This window comes from Fusarium phalaenopsidis (genome assembly GCF_050370095.1).
Source record: "Fusarium phalaenopsidis strain FUZ10S chromosome Unknown contig_32328, whole genome shotgun sequence".
NCBI classification, from domain to species: Eukaryota; Fungi; Ascomycota; class Sordariomycetes; order Hypocreales; family Nectriaceae; genus Fusarium; species Fusarium phalaenopsidis.
Genome location: NW_028145393.1, coordinates 660,081 through 687,438, shown reverse-complemented (window position 1 = coordinate 687,438; position 27,358 = coordinate 660,081). Strand labels below are relative to the sequence as shown.

The 27,358-nt window shown below is 49.6% G+C and overlaps 7 protein-coding genes across 7 annotated transcripts; 4 read left to right on the top strand and 3 right to left on the bottom strand.

Annotated features, from left to right (window-relative positions):
* Nucleotides 1-1,228: 1,228 nt before the first annotated feature.
* LRP88_12917 (uncharacterized protein) lies at nucleotides 1,229-2,887 on the top strand (the record flags this gene model as incomplete). The annotated part of the gene is made up of 1 exon (XM_083249302.1): nucleotides 1,229-2,887. One exon carries the CDS (start codon nucleotides 1,229-1,231, stop codon nucleotides 2,885-2,887), a length of 1,659 nt encoding a protein of 552 aa, XP_083095104.1.
* A 2,026-nt stretch (nucleotides 2,888-4,913) lies between these two features.
* LRP88_12916 (uncharacterized protein) lies at nucleotides 4,914-5,819 on the bottom strand (the record flags this gene model as incomplete). The annotated part of the gene is made up of 1 exon (XM_083249301.1): nucleotides 4,914-5,819. The coding sequence occupies one exon, from the start codon at nucleotides 5,817-5,819 to the stop codon at nucleotides 4,914-4,916; it is 906 nt and encodes a 301-aa protein (XP_083095103.1).
* A 2,755-nt stretch (nucleotides 5,820-8,574) lies between these two features.
* On the top strand, nucleotides 8,575-10,671 carry LRP88_12915 (acyl-CoA dehydrogenase/oxidase; the record flags this gene model as incomplete). The annotated part of the gene is made up of 1 exon (XM_083249300.1): nucleotides 8,575-10,671. One exon carries the CDS (start codon nucleotides 8,575-8,577, stop codon nucleotides 10,669-10,671), a length of 2,097 nt encoding a protein of 698 aa, XP_083095102.1.
* Nucleotides 10,672-11,782: 1,111 nt separating this feature from the next.
* On the top strand, nucleotides 11,783-12,745 carry LRP88_12914 (glycoside hydrolase family 43 protein; the record flags this gene model as incomplete). The annotated part of the gene is made up of 1 exon (XM_083249299.1): nucleotides 11,783-12,745. The coding sequence occupies one exon, from the start codon at nucleotides 11,783-11,785 to the stop codon at nucleotides 12,743-12,745; it is 963 nt and encodes a 320-aa protein (XP_083095101.1).
* Nucleotides 12,746-16,414: 3,669 nt separating this feature from the next.
* On the top strand, nucleotides 16,415-18,427 carry LRP88_12913 (cytochrome P450; the record flags this gene model as incomplete). The annotated part of the gene is made up of 6 exons (XM_083249298.1): nucleotides 16,415-16,501; nucleotides 16,549-16,591; nucleotides 16,788-17,170; nucleotides 17,223-17,916; nucleotides 17,982-18,077; nucleotides 18,411-18,427. The coding sequence occupies 6 exons, from the start codon at nucleotides 16,415-16,417 to the stop codon at nucleotides 18,425-18,427; spliced, it is 1,320 nt and encodes a 439-aa protein (XP_083095100.1).
* A 2,241-nt stretch (nucleotides 18,428-20,668) lies between these two features.
* Nucleotides 20,669-21,739, bottom strand: LRP88_12912 (uncharacterized protein; the record flags this gene model as incomplete). Its single annotated transcript, XM_083249297.1, has 1 exon — nucleotides 20,669-21,739. The coding sequence occupies one exon, from the start codon at nucleotides 21,737-21,739 to the stop codon at nucleotides 20,669-20,671; it is 1,071 nt and encodes a 356-aa protein (XP_083095099.1).
* Nucleotides 21,740-24,723: 2,984 nt separating this feature from the next.
* LRP88_12911 (uncharacterized protein) lies at nucleotides 24,724-24,948 on the bottom strand (the record flags this gene model as incomplete). Its single annotated transcript, XM_083249296.1, has 1 exon — nucleotides 24,724-24,948. One exon carries the CDS (start codon nucleotides 24,946-24,948, stop codon nucleotides 24,724-24,726), a length of 225 nt encoding a protein of 74 aa, XP_083095098.1.
* Nucleotides 24,949-27,358: the final 2,410 nt, after the last annotated feature.

The following is a 27,358-nucleotide window of genomic DNA, read 5'->3' as shown; positions in this document are numbered from 1 at the left end:
GACGCTACACCTTCAGTGAGGTCATTGGAAATTGCCACCGCACGCTGCGAGCATTTCTCTGAATACCACTCCAAGAAGTCCGAGGTATTCCGTGGAGTGGATAAACGATGAACAGCATAAGCCTCGATGGTCAGACAACCAATGGTCGCCTCAAGGCTTTTGCAAAGGAGATACCTCCAGTCAACAAGGTATTGCTGGTGAAAGGTGGGGGAAGCGTGGACCAGTGCGCTGAGGTGTGGAAGATCCAGTATCGAAAGGATGTAACGTCGGACCTCTGGGGGAAGGCATTCAAGCATACAGTTATCAGCCTGCTCTGCTTCTTTTGGTCTATGAGTTGTCTCTGGTTCCGCATCTGTGACTGCTGGGGTCATGTTCAGAAGTTGCCCGTTCCCCTGTGTCTCTTGGCTCATGAGATATATTGACACGACTTTTGAGCTTATCGGTTAGCCGCTTCACCTTCTAGCGGCGTGTGAACGGGTCGAATGAGTCCAAGTGACGTGCTGTCTCTGTGGTCGCGAGGAGTCAGACCAACAGACGACATGGGGATAGTGTGGGGCCAGTCAAGTCAAGGTCACGTGTGCGCCCTCATTGTGTTCAAGTTTGCCGAGCGAGCTCTGTTTACTTCTAACTAAAGACTTGCTCATATGGCGGCATAGCAGGAGGCTTCCTTCAAAAATACTCTGTGTCTTTGAATTTATTTTAGCTAAAGGTATCCTGCCCCCAACAAAGACCGACCTACACAAGTTCGAGGCTTGGGGAAGATAAGCTCGAACACTCCGATATCCTCGGCAACCTAAGAGGTACTCAAGTATTCATAATTAGGCTCTCTTCGCTGCTAATAGATAAATAGGAAGCTTTCGGGAGGTTTTTATTCGTTATAGTCGGGAATCGACGTTGGTTCGTGAATTCTAACTTTGACCAAAATAGCTTCCTCTTCCAATCTTCTCCACATGTGGTCTAACGTAGGATCTTGGTGCATCAACATTGTCAATGAAACAATAATTCGTCAGACAGCCACTCCAAAGCCATATCCCCTCTAGTGCGCCAATACTAAACCGGGCTTATAATGCAGTCGTGCGTCATGACTCAATAAGCCCTGCTTACACGTGACGTCAGTGTCTAACATCTCGGGTCCTTGAACGCGCCGGCACGACTCAATTTGTAAGTTATCTTGGCGAGAATCCCTATCCAAGACTCGATCAACTTTTTTCAGCGCACTTTCTGCATCATGGCGACAGAGTATATCGATGGGCCAAAACCGGAGCAATTCCCGTTCGAATTCATCCTTCGCCATGTCGACGATGAACCCACCATTGCCGACTATCGGTTCTTCCAGCAGGCTGCCACTGGCATTATTGAAACCGCTTTAGGCTTTGCAGTTCTTGGCGAGGTCGAAGGCGCTACCAAGCTCCTCGAAACTCTGAAGAATCGAGGCATCGATCCCTTTGATGTCCTGGGTCACTCATATCCGTTCCTCAAACCCTGCATGTACTTTGCGTGGGAAGCGACCTCTTCATGGCCTCCATGGATACCCGACGAGGAACGTACCGAGGAGAAGCTCCAAGAGCTCGGGGCTAAGGGACGAACCCCATGGCTTGAGAGGTTCAATGAAGAATGGCAAGTCTCAGAAGAGACGGCCAAGAAGGCACTGGACATGGCGTATCAGGGGATTGCAACTATACTGCCCGACTACAATGGCACTCTGGCTGGACAAGTTGCTCAGGCAGAAATCATGTGGAAGAATGGGGAGTTTTCTTTCGCCGCGAACCCCAACGGACCTATGACCGTCCGTTACTCAAAACTAGCCATGTGGTGGCGCCAAGGCATCTATCCCTATCCCTATGTCCAGGTGTACCGTACGGCCGGACTCATGATTGCCCTCGACATCTACCTGCGGCTGGGGAAGGAAGAAGAGGTCCAGACTACATTCGAGAGGATCTGTGGGAGATTTCAGTACGAGGAACAAGTTGAACAACTGGCCTGCTCATGCATAGCTTGGAAGAAACTCTTGGCAACACCTAGCCGACCTATTCTCGGTCTTCTCCAGATTCATCCGGCCAAACTCAGGCCGGCGGTGACCCGGGCCCTGCAAATGGCCGAGCATCGTTTGGAGCATGGACCAAAGCGTCGATACAAGGGCGAGAGCATTGAGAAGCTGGCTCACGCCGTCAGTGCAAACACATTCCACAACTGCCCGTACGACGTACTTGCAGCGTACCGTCCTCCAGAGAAGCCCCGGTCTCGGCCCGAAGATACCAATGGCCTCTTGAGATCACCATGCTCTTCATCAGAGATTGAAGGTCTGGAGAAGCGACTTGGAGTCACTCTTCCTGAAGACTACAAGGAATTCCTCAGTGTCACCAATGGATTAGAATCTATGTGGAACGGCCAGAATCTGGTTGATTACTTGGTCAAATCCGAGAATGTATGCTGGCAGGACATCGACTTCCTTGAAGGGAATTGCATTCCCTTGCTACGCGACGACGATCCATCGCCTTGGACTGACAACAGACTGGACTGGCCTGAAGTTGGGAGCTTCCGAGCCATCTGTCTTTCGGGTGATCAAAACAGCGAGGAATCAAATGGCCATCTCTTCCTCTTGCCCCCGGAGATGGTCCAAGAGCGCAAGGACTACTTCCTCAAGGAGTATGAGAAGAGGAACGATTCCCAGCGGCGTGAACTGGACCGTGTGGTGGAGGAGACTTATGGAAGCATGGAAAGCTTTCGGGACTTGGAGTACGTGCTCATCAGTTGGACACCGTGGGACATTGAGTTTTATACCTATGACGGTATCAGAGATCTCCTTGAGCGCATGGCTGAAGCGGCCTTGCACAAGGATAGGCCTTGGCTGAACATTTTCGAGCCAAGATTTCGCCGGCTTGGGTGAAGGGGCGGGTGAGGAGAAAAAGGACAGATGACGGGATGTTTGGGTGTTTAACTAGGCAAATAGGAGAAATCCGACCAAATTAGGGTGTTGCTATGTCGCATGATGTTTATCTTCTCCGTCTTTGTTCTCGCGCCCGGCTCTCTATCTTCCAGTCTATTGACCAATAATAAGAACTCATATTAGTGAATGCCAGAACTGACCAAGATGAGCAAGCGCGAGGAACTTGGCCGACGCTTTCAGGTGGGGGAATCACAGCTCAAGCAGTTGTATCACTGTCAAAGCTGTTGAGCCCATCCCCAGACACCTTCGGTCTTCAGTTTGTCCCTAAAGATAAAGCACCATAATTTCGCAGACTGCGAAGAGTTTATCGTGGTCAAATACAATGAATCAGTGGCATTGTTGCCCATATCAATGAGGCCATGAGATGCCTTGCAATCAAGGGGCTATCTCTGCATGGACGCAACTTATTGAAGGCCAATGCAAGACCTACTGTGCGCTAAGTTCCAGCGGACTCGACAACTAATCATAGCGGATCGACAGAGAGAAGCGGTCGAGACTGAGCAGAACGCCGCGCGGCAATCGATAATCCCAGATAGCTTGGCAAAACTTGGCCATTGGCCTGCTTTTTAGTCAGGGGTTCCTGTCTCATGGCGCTCAATAGTTTGAGCCTTAGCGTCGAACGAAGCAGACTCAGCACTCCTTCTCGGAAACCTCAGCCCGATCCAGCCAGTGAAATGTCGACGGCATGTCTTCCAATTATCTCATTTAAGTCCAAAATAGACAGGATCTTCAACTATTAAATTGCTTGGCGGGTATATATGGGCAGTAGTCAACCCATCCCAGTGTCGCTATGGCGGGGTTCTCTCCGACGTTGAGCGAGCAATCATGAAGGCATTTGCAGTTGTGACACTGCTTGCAGCGTTCTCCCCCATGGGGGCGTATGGGGGCTTGTGTCGGCCAAGCTCGGCGTTGAGCTCTTCAACCACCCCATTCAGTGAATCCAGTACATTGGCTACTGGTTCGACGACCGTCTCAACGTCTACCATATCTACAACGGCATCCCTAGCCACCGATGCAACGACATCTGGTGAATCTAGTACCTCGGCTACCGAGACCATCTCAACTACTGCCCTTTCCACCACGGTATCCACCGAATCCAGTAGCTCGACTACGGATTCCACTAGCCTCACAACTTCTGTTGTGTCAACCACGACATCTAGCGAGTCCAGTACCGATTCTACGACATCCGGTGAATCTAGTTCCCTAACAGCTGATTCCACCACTGTCTCAACTTCGATCCTGTCGACGACAACATCCGATGCTGCTGCGACCACAACAAGCGCAGCACCCCAAGGAACAGAAGGGCCAAACGGTTGCTGTGGATATCCGGGCTACTTTGATGGTCACGTCCTCGCCCTCTCTGGTCTGGCTGATGACATCACGGCTGAGGAATGCGCCGCAATGTGCACATCAGATCTCGACTGCACGTGGTACATCTATTACCAACGAAAAGATGGTGATTTCCAATGTAACACGTACGGAGAGACGCCCCCGTTTGTTGTCGACGAGACAAAGCCAACCATCTACTATCCACGAGAATGCAAGACTTGCGCAGAGTCTCAACCACCTCCCCCTCATCAGCCATCATGCATCGCCGATATTCCCTGCCGCGACACGGGTACACTGGATGGGACGCAGGTACAATTCTTGGGATTACGCTCAGTCTCGGCCACGGAAAACTGCGGCGACGTGTGTGCTACAGTCCCGGACTGCACTCATGCGTATCGCTTCTACGACATTACATATGGTTACCGGTGTTCTTTGATCCAAATGGGGTCTGATACTGTCTTCATCCCGGGCACTGAATTCTACCAGCTATGGTATTCGCGTGGCTGCAACCTAGACACGTGTAGAGATGAATAGCCGAAGGGCATATTGTATCCTTTGAAAGGTGTATATAATCATGTTGCGCATAGGAAAGCGATTCGGTAACAAGGGACAATCTCTATTTTAATGTATTATTTCGTCAAGCTTGTTTCTTTGCCAACAGCCCATTCTTCTCTCTCAGCCCTCTTACACTGTAGATCATTCCCTTCTGCAGTAGCCGGTACGGTTGCAGTTTGCATAACCAGAGCTGAATTAGATGCCCCCAGTATGGCACCCTGGCGACTGCCCCAGTTCCAGCTGCTGAGTCGAGAATCATGCTTGCCATGTTGTCGGAGCTTGGCGTGAAAAGGCTCGTCCCAACCTTGTGCCCATCGCTATCCGTGTCACCAATGAGAGCAGAGATAACCTCCACGTGTTTTCCCTCTCCTTTCAACTCAGTACCGAGCGCTTTGCTGAAGGCGGTGATGTATCCTTTTGTGCCGCTGTATACTGACACCCATGGAAGGCCCAGCTCTGCCAAAGACCCAGAATTGATAACGAAACTTGGACTGTCTCGGGTGGCATTTCTTTGAAGAGTGGGCAAGAGTGCGTATGTGAGGAACGTCATGAATGAGATGTTGACTTGAATGAGCTGCGTGATTTGCGCTGGGGTCTGTTCGGTGAAAGTGATGAAGTCTTTGGTCGGGTTGTGACCAATTCCAACATTATTGACTAGGACTTTGAGGTTCAGGTCGGTGATGGAGAATAAAGCGATCCATGCCTCTTGTCCAGTCTCGCCAGATGCTGTGAATGCTGTTGCGGCATCAAGGACAAGACCCCTGATGTCACGGGAGGGGTGTTTCTCTCGAAGGTCCTTAATGAGAGCATCTAATCGTACGGGATCACGTCCGTGAACAATGACATTGAGTCCACGGCGACATAACTCAACCGCCAAACTCCGACCGATGCCTGATGTCGCTCCTGTAACGAGGGCGTAAGCCTTGTCGTGACCTGCTGTTGGTGGGTGAGAAAGCACATTTCGTGGTTTTGACCCAGCGAGACCCATCTTCTGGAGACCCTTGAAAACGTATATATGGATAATTATCCGTTGATTACAGTAAGAACCTCTTTTTAAGGGGGCATTGACGCTGGAACCTTGGAAGGGTAAGCGATATTTTGTGTCGTAGGTGGCTGGCAGCCAATAATCGATAAGATAAGACACTACAACATGCACGAGATAACGCGATAACGGCTGGAACGAGTATTGCGGAATAACGTATATCCGAAAATCGCGACATGCTGGAAAGCAACGCGTTTGCTTTAACCCTCCACACTCTCATGGCACGAAATGCCCCGATCAAGGATTCCTGGGGCCATATCCCACTCCTGCGGAATGTTTCTATAGGTGTAAACTTGCGGCCTCTCAATAATGCGTCACAACTGTGAACCCCTCCCAAAAATGAGGTCGCGTCAATGCTAACATTTTCCCTCCAGCAGGTGTCGCCCGCGTCGTCCTGTATTCTCTCCCACGACAAACCATATCTCCCTGCCGACAGACCATCCAACGACCCTCACTTGACCATCCTACCATGCCGCAACGCAGCCCATGCTCCTCGACCCTCCAAATCCTATTCAAATGCTCTGCCTCCGATTCCGGGCCGCCGACGCGATCAAACAATGGAGCGGCCGGCGCGACAAGCTGGCAAGGCCTGGGCTCGATATTGCTCTCAACATACTCGCCAAACAATAACAACCTTTCCTGTCCCATGCCTCGGCGTAAGCACAAGATGCACTGCGATGGGCAAGGGACGCACGTGGTGTATGGACCCAAATGTCACCCAGGCCTTGCCAGCTTGTCACGAGCCGCAACAACACAACAACGTCTGTCCCATTCCGAACTCGCTTGGTGAGAGTAAATTTCACTCGCTTCGCGAGCCTTTCGCCCGTAATTTCCATTCAATGCCATGTGATGCCCTCTTGCGCTATCAAGGCCTATTACCCACTTGGCTTCATCACATGCCTGGACCCATAGCTAGTCAACTCGTCCCCTGTCTATCTGCCATTGTGACCATTGACGTCATCGCCTCCTTATCAATCAGGAGCCCCTTTTCCAACCCCCACTTCCCCGTATGCCCCAGAGCATTTGCTCCCACCTTTTGCCTGCAGGGCCAAAGTCTGGAATCATTTGAGAAGACCTTGATGCTATTTCTGGCCAGGGTTGAAGGAAGAATGTCAGTTATCATTGGTCAGACAAACTTGACGGGATCCACCTCTGCTTTCTTGTCTGCCTAATCTGATGCTCACCACATCTGGCCATCGTCAGACATGTCAGACATGACCGCTTCGTCCATATTCACACGTCAATAATCACCAAGAATAATTCCATCATGCCTGCAGAATCAACCATAATCACTAAATATCCTGCCACGTTCATGGGCGACCCGGCCAACTCTTCCCCTTTAATCATCTGCTTCCACGGCTCGGGCGACTCGTGCGCATCCTGGATACCCCTGGCAGAGCTTCTTGGCACCAAATACCGAGTGCTCCTCTGGGACCGCCAGGATCCTTACATGAAGCCCGAGTCAATTATAAACGGGATTCTGTGGTACTTGCACCAAGCGAAACTACCGCCACCTTACGTTTTGGTCGCACATTCATATGGCGGCATGTTTGTGCGGCTGTTTCTTGACCGAAAACACTCCAATGTGGCGGGGGTGGTGCTTGTCGAGACAGGCCAGGAGGCTGAAACAGGCAAAGGAATCGAGGAGAGACAATACAGGAACCAAATTCTGGGAAATAAGCCCCTTGTGGTCATTCGTGGGAACACGTTGATAGGGAAGTGGAAGCAATACGAAGAAGCTCTTGTTGCCGCTGAGGGTAAGGCAAGTCCCAACCTCGCAGCACAGAAACAAATGTTGGATGCGGCGGATAAGGAGGATGAGCGCCTAAAAAAGGCACAACTAGCACTGTCGCGATGCCATCGCTACGTTCATATTCCGGACTGCGGGCACGACGTTATCCAGCAGAGACCAGAGGCAGTGGTTAAGGAAGTCGCCTGGGTCATGGATCATCTTCAGCCAACGAACGAGCATGCAACTGTGGGGATGAAAACGTTTATGTGGCTAAGAGGTCTGAGAGAGAGGTTCTTGGGTTGATGGAGAATTATATGCTGTGAGGCTGGAACAATGGGGAGTTTCGTCATCAAGGTTTCGGGTGGTTTTATACACGTCAAACGGTGAAAATAAAGGACTGGATACTACTGATCGTGCTAGGAAATCAGGGGACATGGGTCAGAACATGATAGTTGCTTAAGATGGTGATCCATACTTCAATGAGGTCATCCTTTTTTTCGCAACAATTTTACTTCACACAACCCACCCACCTATTTTATGACCAATTGGTGCCGGAAAAAGGAAATAAAGACATACTAGTATAATTGCTTCTACACACGACCTAAAAATATCGGTTACGGGTCGGCATCGCTTCAATGAGGCTCCTCGCCGCTGTCATGAGGCATCTTGTAGGGTAGCTCCAACAACCGACCCGAGCTAAAAATGAGACCTCGGCAGTTGACGCGAATGCAATTAATCCATGATGATCCATACCAAAAGCGGAGAGACCAATCACAGCTCGTCCCCGGATTTTAAAGTCCCCCACTTACCGCGGTCAGGCCATGAACCGAGGCTCAGTTCGTCCTTGGCGTCGGAGATAAGATCCGATATCGGTTCCGAGGGAGACGCTCAAATGTCCCTTTAATCTTCCTCACGAACTGATCAACAACTCAATCTCCAGAATCAACAACCTCTTTCATCCTCGACATAATGCCTCCTCCTAATCCAGACTGGGTCAAGGCCCTCAAGCCTTCGGGTCCTCAGGGATCGGAGCTTCTCGAGCAGGAGCGCTCCAAGTCGGACGTCAACGTTGATCAGCTAGCCGACTTTCTCTTCACAAAGGAAGTTCTTGAGCGCAACGCCAAGATTCTCAGCATTTTGGAGTCGGATCCCATCTTTGACAAGTCGCAAAACTACTTCCAAGGCCGAAAGGACAGAATTGAGGCTGCTCTCGCTAGAGGAAAGGCTTTGCAACGGCTTTCTGTCAAGCACAACTGGAGCCAGGATGAGTACCAGGCCGCCAATGACCTCATCAGCGAGCCCACTCCATATGGCCTCCACGCGTCCATGTTTTTGAAGACGCTGGAGGAGCAGGGAACACCAGTACAGCACAAGCTGTTCCTCGAGCCTGCTCAACGCTACGAGTACATTGGCTGCTACGCGCAGACTGAGCTTGGCCATGGATCCAATGTTCGTGGCTTGGAGACAACGGCCACATGGAACCCCGAGGACAAGACCTTCACTATCCACTCACCTCATCTTACCGCTTCCAAGTGGTGGATTGGCTCCCTAGGCAAGGCTGCTAACCACGCTGTCGTCGTGGCCCAGCTGATCCTCAATGGCAAGACATACGGCCCTCACCCATTCGTCGTCCCCATTCGAGATCTCAAGACCCACGAGCCCCTGGAGAACATCCATGTCGGAGATATCGGCCCCAAGTTCGGTTACAACACCATGGACAATGGTTTCATTCTCTTCAACCACGTCAAGGTCCCCCACATCAACATGCTCAGCCGCTTCTCGGGCGTCGACCCCGAGACAAGCAAGTACATCCGACCTGCCAACCCAGCGCTCGTCTACGGTACCTTGACCTTTGTTCGATCTTCCATCGTCCTTCAGTCTGGATCCGTTCTTGCCCGGGGTGTCACCATCGCTACACGTTACTGCGCAGTCCGACGCCAGTTCCAGGACCGCGATGCTGCTTCCGATGAGGTTGGCGAGAACCAGGTCCTCAACTACACCATGGTGCAGCAGCGTCTTCTGCCCCTGCTGGCTGCTTCTTATGCTCTGCATTTCACCGGCCGTGCTATGATCAAGCTCTACGAAGCCAATCAGAAGCGCATGGCCCAGAAGCTGGGTGCCAGGGACAACGCCGGGCGTGCTCCTGGCCCAGAGGAGCTTAACCCCGGTAGCGATCTGCTGGCTGATCTTCACGCCATCTCGTGCTCTCTGAAGGCTTTCGCCTCCACCACGGCTGCTGAGGGTCTCGAGGTCTGCCGTAGAGCCTGCGGTGGCCACGGCTACTCGGCCTTCTCCGGCATTGGTAGCTGGTACGCCGACTACCTCCCCACCGTCACATGGGAGGGTGACAACTACATGCTCACCCAGCAGGTTGCTCGCTACCTGCTCAAGTCTGCCCGCGCTGTCCTGTCGGGCAAGGCTGTTGATAACAGCATCACCCGTGTCTTCAAGGAGTACATCCGAAGACAGGATGTCGGTGCTGCCTTTGATGTCCTCGATAGCGATCAGGACCTTGTCAATGCCTTTGCCTGGCGAGTTGCTTTCTTGACCTTTGAGGCTCTCAAGCACCGGGACGAGGAGAAACAGTCTTGGAACAGTCTCCTGATTGACTTCTGGCGCCTGTCTACTGCTTACGCTCAGTACCAGGTTGTCAAGTACTTCCACGAGGCCCTGCAAGACGAGGAGACCAAGTCTTCTCTTGACGCCAACACCCAAGAAGTCCTCCACAAGCTGTTCCAGCTCTTTGCTCTTCATCATCTTCAGAGCCACGCTTCCGAGTTCTTCACCAGCGCAGCCACTACAGTCCGTCAGATCCAGCTTGCCCGCACAAAGCGGACACTGGCTCTCCTCGACGATGTTCGACCCCACGCTGTGAGGTTGGTGGACTCATGGAAGTTCCCCGACTGGCAGCTCGACAGCTCGCTGGGTCGATATGACGGCAAGGTGTACGAGGACATGTTCCACAGGGCATCAGAGGTGAACCCTCTGAATGATGTGGTTTTCGATCCTTATCCTAATTCGCCGGTTCTGTTCAGGAAGGATGGGACTGTGAAGCCCAAGCTGTAGGATTTGAGGTGTAGCCCGTTTGTTTTCGTTCTGTATCGAATAGTATTGTTGATTAGATGTTAGCATTAGACGTGACTAGAATGATTAGAGTCATAAGAATATAGTATTTTTCATGATTTGGTTGAACAGCTGCTTGCGTATATACATACATCCGGTTTTTGTTGTTGAGTATCCTCACGACTATCAAGAAATTATTCGCTATAACATCAAATAATTATCAACACATACGGGACTTAAAACCTGACGCCGTAGACCCCTATGTGTTTTCTCATATTGCTTAACCAATCTATCTCATATAGGCCAGTGTTCTTCATAGTTGAGTAGGGGTTCATACCCTGGACGACAGTGATGAGTTGTCAGACGCCAATTTTACCTCGCTTCCCCGGAAGATGCGAGCTATTTCATGATTGGTATTGTTGTAGGTACGCTCTGTGGTAGTTCCTCGCTGCAAAATGAGTTGTGGTTGGCACAGGTTAAATTACCCGCTGAGCTGCAACCAGCAGCGCAGAAGGATGGACATTTGTTCAAGAGTGGATATCGAATTGCCAGGGGCGCAATAATAGGACAGGGGTTGTTCTTTCTTTCGAGTTCTCATGTCCCAGATCAGGGTCCAGGATATGAAGCTCGCGTATCGAACGAGGTGCTCCAGAACTCTCGGCCATGTTCCTCAGGCACCACGCCACGGAAAGGAGAGTTTATCCCATTCTCTAATGGGGCAAAATATAACGGCCTTGCATAGCCAAAGTCCTCTTTTAGCCTACCTTTGAAACAAGACGGCGTCGATCCAGGGACAGGGGCTGATCTTTGCGTATCCAATCATCTCACTTTGCTTCTCAGAGAGCGCACGATGAATCCCAATTAGGAAATGACAGAGAATTTTGATTAGGCTCTATGCTGGCAGATTAGAGATGGATCCAGGCGGGTAATGGATCCTAAACGGGCTCGAAAGACTAGCTGAAGGCTTCAAGCTGAATGGACCCTGGCCTGAGTGCTAGGGCTGAGGGTTTGTATAAAGACTCGCGGGGTGGGATGCTCACTAGTTCTGATCTCTAGCTTCTTTCAAGCCAACTTCACTACACTCGTTCTTTGTTATCTTGTTTTTATCCTCGACATGGCTCTCAAGTCTCTTTCCTTGCTAGGCCTCGTCCTGGGCTTGGTCTCTGCTGCACCAAACACTCGATCAGTCAAGATCACCGTCGAACATGAAGGTCCCCTCGACCCTTTCTTCGTCGTCGACTTCCCCGACCCTGGTGTCCTCCAGGCCGAAGATGGCACATGGGTCTCTGTCGCAACACAAGGTGAAGACAAGAAGATGCCATATGCTACCGCCGACGAGATACTTGGCGAATGGAAGGTAGCGGGGGATCTCTGGCCTGGCAAAGGATGGACCAATAACGAGAACATCTGGGCTCCTGATCTCCGACGCCTAGACGACGGTTCATACATCATCTACTTTGCCGGTCAGCATGGCTCTTTGCCCGGCAACCCCCACTGCATCGGTATCCTTCGCTCTGATAGCATAACTGGCCCCTACAAGCACGATGATGAGCCTTGGTTCTGTCCTCCTGAGGGCTGGAACAAGGTCATCGATGCGGCCAGCTTCAAGGACAAGGACGGCAAGCGATACGTCGTCTACAAGCAAGAGGGTGACACGAGCGGCCCGACCGGCGGTAACCCCCTCTTTCTCCAGGAGGTTGAGAGCGACGGCAGAACCATGGTCGGAGAAGCAGTCCTCCTCCTCGACCGTATCGAATCTGAGGATGGCATGTCGACAGAGGCGCCCAACATCGTGTTACTAAAGAACGGCATGTATGTCCTATTCTACAGTTCGGGCCACTTTGAGAACATCAACACCTACGACGTCAAATACGCCTATGCCACCAAGGTGACCGGCCCCTACACCCGTGCCGAGGGATCTCTGATCAACGCTTCTATGTTTGGTCTCAAGGGCCCTGGTGGTGCGACGAGCAACGAGGCGGGAGACACATTGTTGTTCCACGGCTGGTGTGTTGAGAAGTACAAGCGCTGCTTGTACGGTGTTCCTTACAAGGTGTCTAACCTTTGCAGACCTTAAGGGAAAGGCTACCGAGCCGTGGATTCGCTTATGTGGTACTTATCACTTGGGCACTATTCTTCTTTGAAGAGGATATTCATTTCATGAGTGACACTATTGATTAGATTTGGCTATTAATGAAACTTCTCTTTGCCAAGAATACGCTTAATTACCAGTAAATATCTGACGGCTATTATCCATTTGTCCATGAACTCTTCTTCAATGACTATGACCTGAAGCTGCTGAGACTGGGTGGCACTTTAAGTACGAAGTATTGCCCTTCTTGTACTCGTAAACTCCCCTCTTCAAATGTCTGAGGCATTGATAGTAGCTGAATGAATGGTGAAGGTCCCTGCGCATAATCGTGAATCACCGTTCATTGTAGGCGAGAAGGTGATGCTTCATCCAGTATTTTGGCAGCTGCCACCATTTGCTGACGCAGAAGGAAGAAGTTCGATAGGAGATAATAGAAACTGACAGCATCAGAAGACTTTATTTATGGTGCGTGTACGACTATCAGACATGGAATACTGGATTGCAGCCACGGAAAGTGTCAATTAGGGCAAGACTTACCACAGCCCATCTCTATCTGGTCAGTAGAGCCTCGGACATGAGACTGGCTCGACACCGACCTAGAGAGCCCTAATGCCAAAATATATCTCTGAATAAGTTAGGGTTTCAAGTATAAATAGGTTGCTGAGATCGATCTTCTTGGCCCTTTGGATTCTACATTGAACATACCTGTCCTATCAACGATATCAGCCGCATCAAACGTCTCTGTTAGAGCCTATCAACCCATAAAATACTCAACAAAAATGTGCGTGCGAACTTTCACCAGATGGACCTGCGCCGAATGCCGCAAATTCTTCAAACAGGAGCAGAAAGAGAGCATGTGCGTCGAGGCAGGCAAGAAGACGCCTCCAGTCATCGGTGCCTGTGGGAGGATCAATGGGGCAGATGCTTCCATTTATGATGTTTTCTGTTCTTCTTGTCAGAAAGAGGCTGACAGGTTGCTTGAGGAAGAGAAGAAGAAGCGTGCGGCTAAGACGTAGGTGGGAATGGCCAGGAGAGAACTAGTGATGAACAATTCGATGAACGAACTTTAGTATAGCTAAACAACTACTATAATTCTGTACTCTGTAGCACATTTTCCCACGTAAATCAGACCAACTCAATCTGGCGTCTCTAGGGCGGTGGGCGAGGCTCACAAGTATCTTTTAGACGGCATTACACAGCGAGAGTGCCCTTTAGTCATTATCACTTGATGATCTATATGCAGAGTCATGAAACAGCTTTCTTTGACCAATCCCCTTGAGCAGAAAAATATATATCATTACATGGGTGTAGTGGGATCCTGTACTCATAAGCTACCTATGCAATATCATCAACCCCTTCAATAGCTACTGGGAAGCTGTCTCCCTGCTCCATGCGCCTCCAAATAACCACCCCTCAAACGTTTTTTGTAACGCCCATCGCCAAAAATATGTTCAATATGACCCCATCCCCCCAAAGAGCATAACCACCAACCTAATGATCCTCCGAGCGCTTCCAAAGCTTCGAGACGCCCTCCAAGTTAACCTCCCAGTCCTCCGCTTCCGCGCTGGCAAACGATTCTTCAAACTAGGTGACGCTGGCGTTGTGTTTGACCGACGCATCGTCCAATTTGCTCCTCGCCGCTCTGAGCATCTCTTCTGCCTTTCGCACTTCTTCCTGAATCCCCGGTTCTTCTCGGCCTCGGCCTTGACCTTTCGTTCATAGTCTTCCCTCACCTTGTAGATGCGGTTTAGAATGCCGAATCTGGCCTTTTATTCCTGTACCTTTCTTTCGTTCTCGGCTTTTTGTTGATGCATGTGAGCTAGAAAGGCCTCAATAGACTTGTCCAAGGCTTGATCCCCAATCATCTTCTCCATCTCAGCCTTCTGTAGACGACTGCTCGACTCATCACGGAGTCTGAGAACTTCATCAGCGCCCAGACTTCGCAAACCGGCGTCTCGTTGGACACTTCGAAAAGTCTTGATAGTCTTGCCAACATCAGTAGGGAGTAGGCGTGTGTCGATGGTACGGAGTAGAGATAGATGGTGTGCTTGCTCGGCGGGAATATCCAGCGCGGGTTTCTCACTACACGGGATGCCCTGAAGAACACGGCGAAAGCAGGCCACGGCATGGATCCCGCAACTCTAAGTATCTTTTTGATCGGGACAGCTCTGACCAAAGTTAGCTACAGCCATGCAAACTGGTGACTAGACACATACCTCCTTGACGAATTCGACATCTTCCGGGTAGCTAGAGACATCCATCCAGGCCTCGAATCGTTTCTTTATTCGCTCGTATCTCTCGGGCGTTGGTGCTGAATCGTGAATACCTAGTTCCATGTTCTCCCCCTTTGGCGTCATTACACCGAATGCCCAGTGTTCCAGTGGTTCCCAAGGTTTCATGCAGTGTATAGGAAATCCAGCAGTACAGCCATCATCAAGCCTTGGAGAGCTTCGTGGTTGGAAGTCCTCCTGGCTCTGGAGCCAAAAAGGATGAAAGAGTCTCGCGGGGCGGTGTTTCTGTCTGTGGTGGGCCATGACCACCTCGGAGAGGACTTGGAGGGCATCATCGCTAGATAATATGATAGACCAGCTGATTCATTGCAGAGAAAGCCTGTTAGGTTAGATTGGTGCAATTTGAGATGTATTCAATGTTTATTGCAAAGCTATCCGGAATACTATTGTAGAACAGTGCCGTCATGTCTCAGCGCTGTTTGTAGAACCAGATGAATGCGAACGGAATATACCTTGACTATTTCATTTAGGTATCTTCAAATCGTGAGTTGTAGTGTGCCTGAGGCTTACACGGATATCGCCTTTGTCGATGATCGTGCTTTCACAATATGAATGCCTGGACCTATATTAAGATTTTGGTATGCTTTCTGTTCTGAATTAGGATCACGTACTGCACCAATGATGAATGAAAAATACACTGTGCATTATTATAAGGCGAATCGCCTATGGCCTTTTCACAAGTGGACTTGTATCGCGACTTACGAAGCTCCAGAGTATGCACAGCAGTATTCTGGTTTTCAGCATGATACCTGAGCGGCATGGGCTTCCATAAAAATCGGGTATTATCATCGCCTCAGGTAAGCTATACATACTGTTGGCCTTTATAGGCATCTATCTCAAAAGTGCGATATGTTCGGATAAAACCGTCGTTTTAATCTGCAAGCTTGGGTAATAAGAGCAACAAAGGCAAGCTAGCCTAAACGAAGCAACATCTCTTACATAGCTTGTGCAGACTTGGACATAGTCTGATCCAATATCCTACAATCTCTTGCCCTGTGATCATCGGTCTTTCGGCCTTCGCCTTCGCGTGTCTCGGACTTTTCTTATTATCCGCCGACCAGCAGCCAGCCTCCCAAGCTCTCCCCACCACCTCCACACATCTTCCCCATATGGTGCATTGCACATGCATTATGCGGGTAGATGCAGGCCTCTCAAACAGATCAAGGGGCTTTTTGGCCATGATCGTCGATGGGGAAGGGGAGGTCGGCGATTGGAAAAGCCGACATAGCGATTAGTCACATTGAACGTGGAGACTAAAGCATGCGAGATAATGATATAAATAAATAGGAGACGCGCAGACATCAGTGTAGTTTGAGGACGTAGGAAAATGACTGGCTTGGACCATTTATTCAACTGTTCGGCCATGTTTCGCATGCTGGAGGGTCTGCTTTGCCGCAGTCACCTCGCAATTGCCCTTGCACTCGCGGTGCTTATCTACCTACTCTCATTTGTATGTCGTCTGAAATCAAGAGAGATGCTCGCTAACATGGGTAATAGTTCCTTTACGGAAGATATTCCCAGCCACTAGCCCGGCTACCAGGTAAGTAAGCCAACTTTGCTCCGAGGCATCTTCCTGATCTTATAAAGGACCTCAGCTTTCAAGATACACTGATATCATTCTCAAGTATCATTGGCTCTGTGGAACACGAGCACAATATGTCAACCATCTTCATCAGAACTACGGTTGGATTGCCATGCTCCGATGTCTCGTTTGCTCGCTGACTCCTATGGCCCAGGTCCCATTGTCCGTATTGGACCCAACGAAGTTGATATTTCTCAAATCAGCGCCGTTAAGGAGATCCACAGTGTTAAAGGCGGCTACAAAAAGTCCCGATTTTACGAACTACTCGTGCCCGGAACAACCAACGTCTTCAACTTGACAGATACGGAATTTCACCGTCGACATCGTCGCATCCTGTCCTCCCCTCTTTCGGAGTCGTCTATCAAAACTGCCGAATCAGCTGTTGACCAGAAAGTCAAATTGGTAATCAGCAAGATGGCGGAGGAAATGGCGGCGAGACAAGTCACAGATGTCGCAAAAATGTGGTTGTTCATGGCAACTGACATTATTTCTGAGCTGAGCTTTGGCGAGTCGTTCGCCATGTTGGAAGCTGGCAAGGTATGGGAACCTAACGCCAAATAAGTCAATTAGTCACTGACGCTCTTGATAGAAGAACCAGTATATCGAAGACCTGGAAGGGCTGGCAGCCCGAGGTCCTATCGTCACAACTTTTCCAACCCTCATTGCCATCGCTAAAAAGATTCCCCTTCCTGTCCTTCAAAAGACGGCGGCGGCCGCGGCGAGGATGAGGAATTACGCGCAGCAGGCTGTCTTCAGGTATAAGAGAGACTTCGCGAGCAATCCGGCTGCAGCCAAGCCGATGCTGTTCAAGAAACTGTTTGAGGCAGGTGAAGATGGCCTCTCCGATGAAGAGATCCGAGCTGAAGCACAAGCCTACATCGTGGCAGGATCAGACACCACTGCTACCACCTTGACATACCTGATCTGGTCTGTCTGTCGAGACATGAAAGTCAAGCAAACGCTCGTCTCAGAGCTCAACAAACTCCCAACTGACCTTGGTGACAACGATCTTCGCTCACTTCCATACCTCAATGCCGTCATTGATGAAACGTTGAGACTCTACGCGGCAGCGCCATCTGCCCTTCCTCGGGTAGTCCCACATGGCGGCTCTACCTTGGCTGGATATTACCTTCCGCAAGACACGGTTGTGTCGACACAAGCATGGACACTGCACCGTGATCCGACGCTATTCCCGGACCCTGAGCGATTTGACCCCTCAAGATGGTTGGAGGCGACTAAGGAGATGAGGGATGGGGTTATGCCTTTCGGTGGGGGAGCTAGACGTAGGACTCGCTGCCCTTGTTTCTCCTATCCTTGCTTGTTTAAGTGTCGCTAACCATCTAACTAGTTTGTATTGGCAAACACCTTGCTCGGATGGAACTTCGGCTGGGCACTGCAAGATTCTTCCGGGCCTTTTCTTCTGCTACAGTGTCGAGGAGTGAGGGTATGTCTGGTCAAGACATGATTCCCAAAGTGTTTTTCCTGCTGGCACCACATGGAGGCCGTTGTCTGATTGAAGCCAGATGACCTACTTTTCTTGCCTAATGTAACTCGAACATAATAGGCGGCGCTTTCAGTGCATGAATATGACCAAAGATAGGCCTAGGTAGCACGATAGAGCGAAGTTGGCAGTTGAGATGGTTAGTGTTAGCGGAACACATCAGGATACCTGTTGAAGTTTCTGAAATGCCTCTATAGAGAATAAAGTCTCAAACCCCTAACAAAAGGTCGCAAAGTATCCTTCTTAAGTTCTTCAAGTGGCTAATTTCACTGTTAGAGTACATGGGTAACTGAGATCAGGCGTTGCTATATGCACCTGTTCAAGACCAAGCAAATTTTTAATGCCGTTCCGCGTAAGTACTTGAGGAGATTATGGGCATGCCTTGATCTTCTTTTGCTGCGTCTATTCACGACAAAGTGCAAGTCTTAGGAAGGATGGAGTGAATGTTCTTGGGGCCACTGGTACCAGCCGCAGATTGAACCATGGCCGAAATACTGAAGACCCTATGTCGGGCCGCAATCTTTCATTATATAAATCCTTTCAAGTTGCCCTGGTTACTCAAAGTTATCCATGTAGTGTGTGGCTCATGGAATTCTACCTGCTTAGGAGATATGGTGCAAACTATGTAGTTGTAAATGCATCTGATCGATTTGAAGAGCAGAGGCCACCAACGTCCCTCAGGAAATCCTAATATAAGGCTGCAGGTCATGGGTGAAACTGATTATATGTTTGGATCACGGGTGTCATTTAGAGGCGATTGGAATGTGTTACCTCACTTAGGATGCTACTAGTCATTGTGCTTTAGCTTGAGTCTTGATTTAGTGAAGAGAATTCGTAATAGTGGCTACCTAGTTTCATACCCCAGCTCTTCAAATCGACTGGTAATCCAATCGCTGTATTCTTCTTTAGTGAAGAATCCCTCCTCTCCCTCGTTATCACTGTCTGTCTGCCACAGACCTTCTCGCGCGTCGTCCAGGCCCATACACAGCGGACACAGTAACCTATAATAGCAGTTACCGGAGACCCAATCAAAGGAAAAGTCCTTTGTGATCTTGGGGCCGCTCCCGCACCCGGCGCAAATGTATCGGCCTTCCCCACAAAGGCAACACTCGCCATCTTCTACCCATGCGATGACGTCGGGCACCGTGAGATCGCCGCAGAGCATCCGGTCATCTTGGTTGAGAGCTGTTATCGGGACTTTATATGTCAAGACTTTGTCGAGATTCTGGGAAAGAGGAAATGGGCGGCCATCATCTGGACCATCACCTGGCTGGTCAAGGTAGTACTCATAGTTCCCAACCGCCCAATCATATTCGAGTTGCCCGCAAGCGTCCCATTCAGGGATTTCGGCGCAGATAAGAGTATCGGGCGACCCATCTTCTAGACCCTGGGGCTGCACAAGGACATGCCTGTACCACAGTTTTGCCCACTGGAGGATCTCGAGCCATATCTCCAGGGGCAATGTCTTGTTCCCTTGTTTGGTCGTGATACGACCTGGAGATTGTCGAACAATATTGTCGATAAAATTGATTGTAAGGCGATCGATATCCAACATGAGAATTGGCTTCCTCTGGATCAGCTCATCGAGCTCTGAGTTGTCGATTGGCCTCATAGTTGGGGATGGGGGGATTTTTCGTGTGAAAAGATTTGAGATTGACGGGATTGATGATGGGGAGGGAGCGCTATACTTATATGAAGACGGGCTGAGCACGTTTGATAGAAGCCTTTACTTGAAGGTTTGATGCCTGCATGTGTTGCGTTTAAGAGCTTTGGGTGACTGTGATAACCTTTGATCTCACCGATGAGGGCCCTTCTTGTGTGGTATCAAGCGTGATGAGTTTTCACCAAGTTTTATGAAAAGAATAGACACGCTGTCCATTATGCTTGAAATCAGCGGGTTGAAGTTCGTGACCAAGACTCAGGTCCATGGAAGGGTTTTAAATTGCACATGAATTGGATGAGATCGATCCGGCAAAGCTATTTCGATAGGAAAGAAGGAAGTTTAGGCTTTGAATGATAATGTTTATAAAGACTGTAGTTAGAGAAAATCTGCAGGAACAGGGCCCCACGACCCCCCGATACGTTCATGCAAGTCAAATGGTGGCATCACATGCTTGCGCTGCAATTTTAACTGGCCACGATATTGCGTTGTGAGGATTGTGGTACCCCTAAACCTTGTCCCAAATTCACAATGAGCCATTCCATGTCTTTCCTTGTGCTATCGATCAAAGCATCGTGACATCGACTTTTTGACCTCAGCGTCTCGCCATTGAGGAAAGAAGGGAATCCCATGAGACATTATCGAGGTATGGTCTCAGGATAGACGTTCTAAGGAGTACTCGGGAGACATTCATGGTGTTTCATAAAGCCATTGCAACCCGGGATGTCAAAGTATTAGTCCAAAGGGGATGTACAATGGCGTTTTAAGGGATGCTTCGTCCTTGCTTTTTAAGCCATGATGAGTACAATATGTTCAATGAGATTTCTAGAGGGTTCGGACACCCCGCTTATAGTTCATGACAGAGCATCCCCCCTCATGCCATTCTGCCATCCCACTCTTGTGCTTCTCCAATAATAGGCTTCAAAAGCTCAGGCAAAACAACCGCCGCATCACCGACAAAGATCCAATCTCTATCCGGGACGACACTCTTGGCATCCTCCGCACGCGTGTTGATATATGCCACCCTTGCACCCTTGTCGCGTGCCATGGCAGCGTATCCAGCTGCCGGCCAGACCCTGTTCGAGGTTCCAATGTTGAGGCAGAGATCGATGGGCTCGGGGTCTTCGAATAGAGCCTCTATCTTATTCACAATTTGGAGAGGTAGGGGCTCGCCGAACCAGACTACATCAGGTCGGAGGATGTTGGCCTTGCACTGTGGGCACTGCGGTAGATCCTCCTTTGTCAGGCCTGATGACAAACGAACTTGAGCGACTGGATCGGCCGCAGCTTCTTCCGAGTGTTTAAGAGCGGCCAGATCTCTTGTGGTTGGGGTGTTGGCCTCGTACTTGTCTCCAAGAATCTGAGCGTGCTTCCGAGCAATGCCCGCCAGTAGTAGTGGGCTTGCTCTTGGCTTATTATCGGGATCGATGCTCCCCATGGTCTCTTTCTCGTCCTTGGAGGGGTCGAGAGCGGGTGCAAGACATTCTTCAAAGTTGCCACGCTCTACGTACCCGCATCCGATCTTGTCGATGCATGACAAGGTGAATAGGTTGCCATGGAGTTCCATCATCTGGCCAGGTGGGTGACCCGCACGGGGACTCAGGTTGTCGACATTCTGCGTCAGGGCAACGAAACCTGGTACTTGACGAGCGAGCTCAGCTAGGGCGTAATGAGCGGGATTAGGCTTTGCATGAAGAGCTTCTTGTCGACGATATGAATAGAATTGCCAGACAAGGCCGGGGTCATGACGGAAGCCAGCAGGCGAGGCGACCTGCGTCACGTCTTGGCTCTTCCACAACCCGCTGGTTCCTCTAAAGACTGCAAGGCCCGAAGATGCTGACAGACCAGCTCCAATTACGGCGATAATGCGCTTTGACTTTTTGAGGGTGTCGTGAAAGTCAGCGACCGCTGCGGGGTCCAGATTGGTAGTGGTCGAGTCGGCCATCGAGACGAATTGTTATTTAAGCCTGCCTAGGTTTTCGAAAGTGCCCAAAGGAACCTAATAAGAGGAAATAACTTTCTTTAAACTCATATCTCGTGTTGGATGCCTGCCAGGTAGATACAAGGCAGCAAGGCAGCAAACCAGGCACCCAGTGTTGCCTGCTTACTCGATGATCCTCTTGGTTAGCCAGCCAACCGGTCAATAAGTAAACATCTTTCAACTTTCAGTACGCGTCAGATCGCACTGCTGAGAATCCTACCATCAGCCCATAACAGCTCAGGCTAGGTTCAAGCAGCCCTCTGTGCAAGAATAGTTCCCTTAAGGGTTACCTCGCTAAATCAGAAGAAAGGGCCGGATTTCTAGAACGGCAATGGTTCGGAGATGCATTTGCAACGCATTACAGTCGTTTCACCTGTGACTCACGATCAAGATGTGCCCGCATGCCGAGGGCAGTCAGTGAGATACTGTAGCACACAGACCAAGAAAAACGGGACAAAATATCCCTAACACTTCAACATAGTAGATTTGTGTAGAGTAACCCTTAAGTAATAATAAAACTATTCTCAGAAGGATCAGTATTATTAAATAAAACCTTTTATTATTCTATACCCTTTTCTGTTTTTATTCCAACCCTTGGAGCAGGATACACTTACTTATGTGCCTTCCTCGGATCGCATTATCCTCTAAGCCCCGTGGCTGTGCAGCTTCTCACCCCTTTCCACTCTGGGGTCATTATGACTTCTTTTTTATCGTGAGTCACCAGGTGCATCCGAGAAGAAATGTATTGGGTCAACAATTGACCGCAATGAAAAGAGGAAGCCAGAAATGGAAACCTATTTGTCGCTAATTGTCGCTATCAGCCTAACCTGAATCTCGCCCTGTTCGCTCAAGGCTTCATTATTGGTCAGCTTCAATCTGACAGCAGCATCGCTTAAAATTGTGACTCAAACCACCACATCGTGGCAACATCACGCACTAAAGTACTATTTCCTATCATCGATACGTACCGCATGACATGATTTATCTTAGCGTACTATAGACCTTTCTCTGTCTGACGAGTTTACCCTCCATGTCCACCTAATGAACATCAACGGGATGGACTTCTTTGCGCAGCTTCCACCCGAGATCCGTATTAGGATCATGGGTCAAATGTCCTCCAAATCAGCGATATCACGAATCATCCAAGCGTCGCCGGCAATGCTCGCACAGTGGATTTCATCAAGGAAAACTATAGTGCGAGCAGTATTGATCAACCTTGTCGGCGGCGATATTTATGGCGACCTCCTACACGACGCATTAGCCGTCATTCACATGCCACCTATCGACTCTTCCTCCACCGACTCGATTCTTCACCATGTTGGACTGTGGTTAACGAAAGGACTCTTGGACCCCTTCGAGCAAAATGATGGCAAGACTCTCGATATGCTATACCGACTCTTCTCTCGCCTTTCTGTCTTCATTGAGGACTATATAACCAAGGCAACGGCACCTTTCCCACCTCGAGCCTACCTCTGTCTTCCAAAGATGAAGTCGATGGACCGCCAACTGTATTTCCGGGATCAAACCATCGTCGCACGACATGTTGAGCTTGACGACCTGACTTGCTCAGAGAGGAACCGCTTTCTACGGGCGTTTGTACGATACGAACTGCTTTGCAAACTTTACACCCCACGGCTCTGGAAAATCGTCGAGCCTAGCGAATATGGCGACCAAGTCAAGCAATCACACTTAAACCTTCATATTTGGGAGTATGAAATGCTACATTGCGTCCGGGAATATACTCGAAGCGTCTATGCGGCCATGTTGGCAAACTTCACTCCTGCATGGCTACCGAGCGATCAGACGGCATGGGGCTCTGAGTCTTTTAGCGGGAAGGAATTGCTCTATCCCGATAACTTTTGGACCAATCCGAATGAATACTTTTGCAACCTGGAGCTGCCGCGCAGCTGCTACCATTCGGCATTGTTTCTGCACCTGCGAGGCTTCGATCTTCTGACTCACGCCCTGGTATATTCAGAAAGTAACCAGGGAAGCTACAGAGAGCTCCGAAAATGGTTCCTCGGTATGTCTGCGGAATGGGTGAGGACCGAAGACTTCCGCGCACCCTCTCAGGACCACTGGCTTGTACAGGACCAAGGCCCCACATCCACTTCTTCTGCAGATCTTGGAGTCCGAGGCCAATTATTTCAGAAGATTTCAACCGTTCTTATGAGGGAAGGCGTCGTGTCATATCCACAAGTCATGGGGTTGAGCACGTATGTCCAGCTTCGAATATACCGACAACGAGCATGGCCCTTTTTCGAAGATGCAAGATTCTATCCAGGTATGGACAGCCTGTGTCACTTTCCAGGCGTGGATGAACTTGCTGAGCAAGACCGTCTCGTGAAGCTCAAATTCCCCTATCCTGAAGGCGAACAGCAACGGAGGAGGTCACGAAAGTGGCAGGACTTTTTCGCTGGAAGGGAGTCGGGGAATGATTTCGACTGGCAGGACGATGACTGCAAGCTGGAGCGTGTGGCTGGTGAGCAGATTATTATACCGCGCCTTTTTGAGCGTCCAGTTACTGAGAGACTGATACCTTTTTGGCGGTATGGGATGCCGATGAGCACAGAGTAGGAAGTTGAGCAACATGAATCTGGGTATAAGGCGTCAGGAAGTTGGTACGAAGGCGTTATGAATAGGGTAAATTATTTCGAGGAAACCGTGCACAGTTAACAAGACTGGCCGGGTGAAAACCTCACTCCAGTCTATGTATATATACCCACATGCCCCTGTGTATCCCTATCCTCTAGCACTCACCTCTTGGGGTTAAGAGCGCCATTGCAAACACCATCACCACAAGTGCTCGTAACATAGTTAACAGTAAGTTCTCCCTTGTCAACATCATTGTCAATAAACGGCGCCAAGCCACAGCCCTTGCACCCATGGTTCTTCAACCTCAGGATAGCATCCCTGACCTCTTGGCCCGAAGCACCGTTCGAGGTCTTTTATAGAAAGGCGCAAGTGTGGCCGGCGCAGGCAATGTGCTCGCCGTTGGAAAAGCGGTAGTTAGGGTCCACGCCGTTGATATTGTCGGTGATGAAGTCGGAGACTTTGTTGAGGAAGCCCTTCTGGTCGCCGCAGAGAGCGCTTCCGTCACAGTTGATTCCCTTGGCAGCGGCTGACTGGAGCATTCCCAGGCAGGCGAGAACAGACACAGCGGAGAGCTTCATCTCGTCTGTTGAGTTGCCATTAACATGGAAAACACCGCGTATGAGCCCATGGGGGTTTTTCTGGTTGACGATAAGGGTAATGGGCTAAGTTGTCGAGCCGGGTAGGAGATGAGAGTATTGAAGCGGTAGGTAAGGAGGAATGCTGTTATTCAAGTTGATTCTTCAGCTTCCACTGTGAGAATTCAGCTCCTATTATACCTGTTCGACCTCATGGTCCTTGGCAAGCACTCATCGTGATCGACCAGCGTATCGCCGACGACCTGAAGAGCTTCGGCGATCGATGAATTCCATGTTGATCCATCAGCACCAATGCCAATTCCTATCCCATTGACCATGCATGCCGCTTGGTTCTGGGTGACGATCGTGATATAGGCTACGTCACATAAACTGTAGTGTAATACGAGAACTAGTCCTATCCATCTACTCGGCGTTCCTTCTAGAGGTGTTTCTACTCTGTAATACCAAGCCGGTTAGGACGGACGTGTTCTCCAGAAAGAATGTGACATGGGCAATGACGAGTGCTACCTGGACTGTTGCCGGGTCTAGGGCGTTATAATCGTCGATCTTCCGTGCGCCACGGCGGACAGCAGCATCTATAATCTGCCGCTGCTGCCAGCACCAACTCCGCCGATGTTAAATCTAGTAAATGCAGCTGATCTCGTGGTAAAGAGAGATCTGCAGACGCTGAAATCCCCAGAAAATCGGCAAACTCGAAACTTTTAGCGCCTAACACCCTTTTATAGGATCTGTGCGAGTTCCAGGGTTGAAGCAGGGAGGATGTAGGCCATGGGCCGGAGGTTTGCTAGCCCGCTGTAGACTTGCCACACGATTGTTTACTAGTTACTTGTTAAATGAGTGATTGAAATATGTAACCTAATAGTGCAGCTCAGCACGCGCCATTTGTGTCAATATAGAAGGAATCAGGCGTTTATGCCGTACACTTCCCGAAAGATCGATGTTTGTCTGACAAACTCTTTTACTGAATTCCCTTGATTAGAGCAAGAGCTTAAAGCATACCGAAGAGACAATCGCCAAGTGAAGGGGCTATAGAAACGGGCCTCAGGACGCCTGATGGTTGCTCATAACTCGTTGTGAGCAGAGGAAACCCAATGTGTTGGCCGTAGATATAGGGTAACGTACATGATAAGCGAGCGACGCGGACAAGCGAGCGATGCACCTATACTGTGCACCAAAACTGTAAATTTTAAAGCTTAATAAAAACCGCAATAAAATAGGTATAAGCCCAAAAAAAGCATTTTTATAAACCTAACTCTTAAAAAAACTATGTATAGTTTTTTAGGATTTTTTAAAAAACTCCTTTATATAGAAAAAGCTATTTATATAGTGCAAATAGACTTTTTTCTAAACTACCTTATAAGAGATTTTTTTTAAAATTTTTATAAAATTATAATAAGTTCCTTATAGCTGAATTAGCCTAATTCTAAGTTATTAATTAATTGAAAGTTAAGCTAGATTTTCTAGGATTTTTTTAAGTTATTTTAAATTTGGTATAAATCCCACTGTAGGGTAAAATGCGTCGCTCGCTTGTCCGCGTCGCTCGCTTATCATGTACGTTATCTCACTCTTGTTGAAGAGTCTAGAGCGGCCAAAATAAAGTCCGTCTCCGTGCTGACCTGCTACCCAACGCGATGGGACGTCCTCTACCTCTAACAACCTAACCACCGAGCAACCAGATCAGAGCACAATGTTTGACAGACTGAAATCTCTGTTCTCTAGCAAGCAAAGATGCGGAGTCTGCCTCTTCAAACTGGAGCCCGGCGTCGGATCGCTCAAACTCGACGTGGATAGCTCTCCAGACTTTCTTTTCGCAGAGTCTGACTATCACGAATTTTCGCGCGATGACCTTGGTAAATCAGCCAACCGTGGGTGCCGGAGGTGTAAAAGCATCATGTCAACATTCGACTCGTACGGGACCGACTTTTCAACAGCAAGATGGTGGCCGGGACAGCCAGGGATGAGGGAGCCTTATCTGGAATTGGTGGAGGCCAGTTTGAAGTTTGAACTCAATGCACTCCCCAAGACCGACACCGCTCTGCTAGAACGAGATCCTAGCGTCAACTCATTTCATCCATGTATTCGCCATGGGTTCAGAGTTGCTGGCAGCACCGGAGACGACAAGTGCCTCGACCAAGCAGCTGCTTGGTTAACCTCATGTCGTCAACACCATGACGATTGCCGCCCCAACGAGGTGTCCTTTTGTCCCACCAGACTCCTGTTTCTTGGGGACGAAAACACAGAAGTGATCAAGTTGATCGACAATCCCCCCAAGGAAACAACCTACGTCGCGCTCAGCCACCGCTGGACAGAGGAGACACTCAAAGTTAGGTTGATGCACAGCAATCACTCCGAAAGGCTTTCTAGTGGGTTCCCACTTGAAAAATTCCCTCCA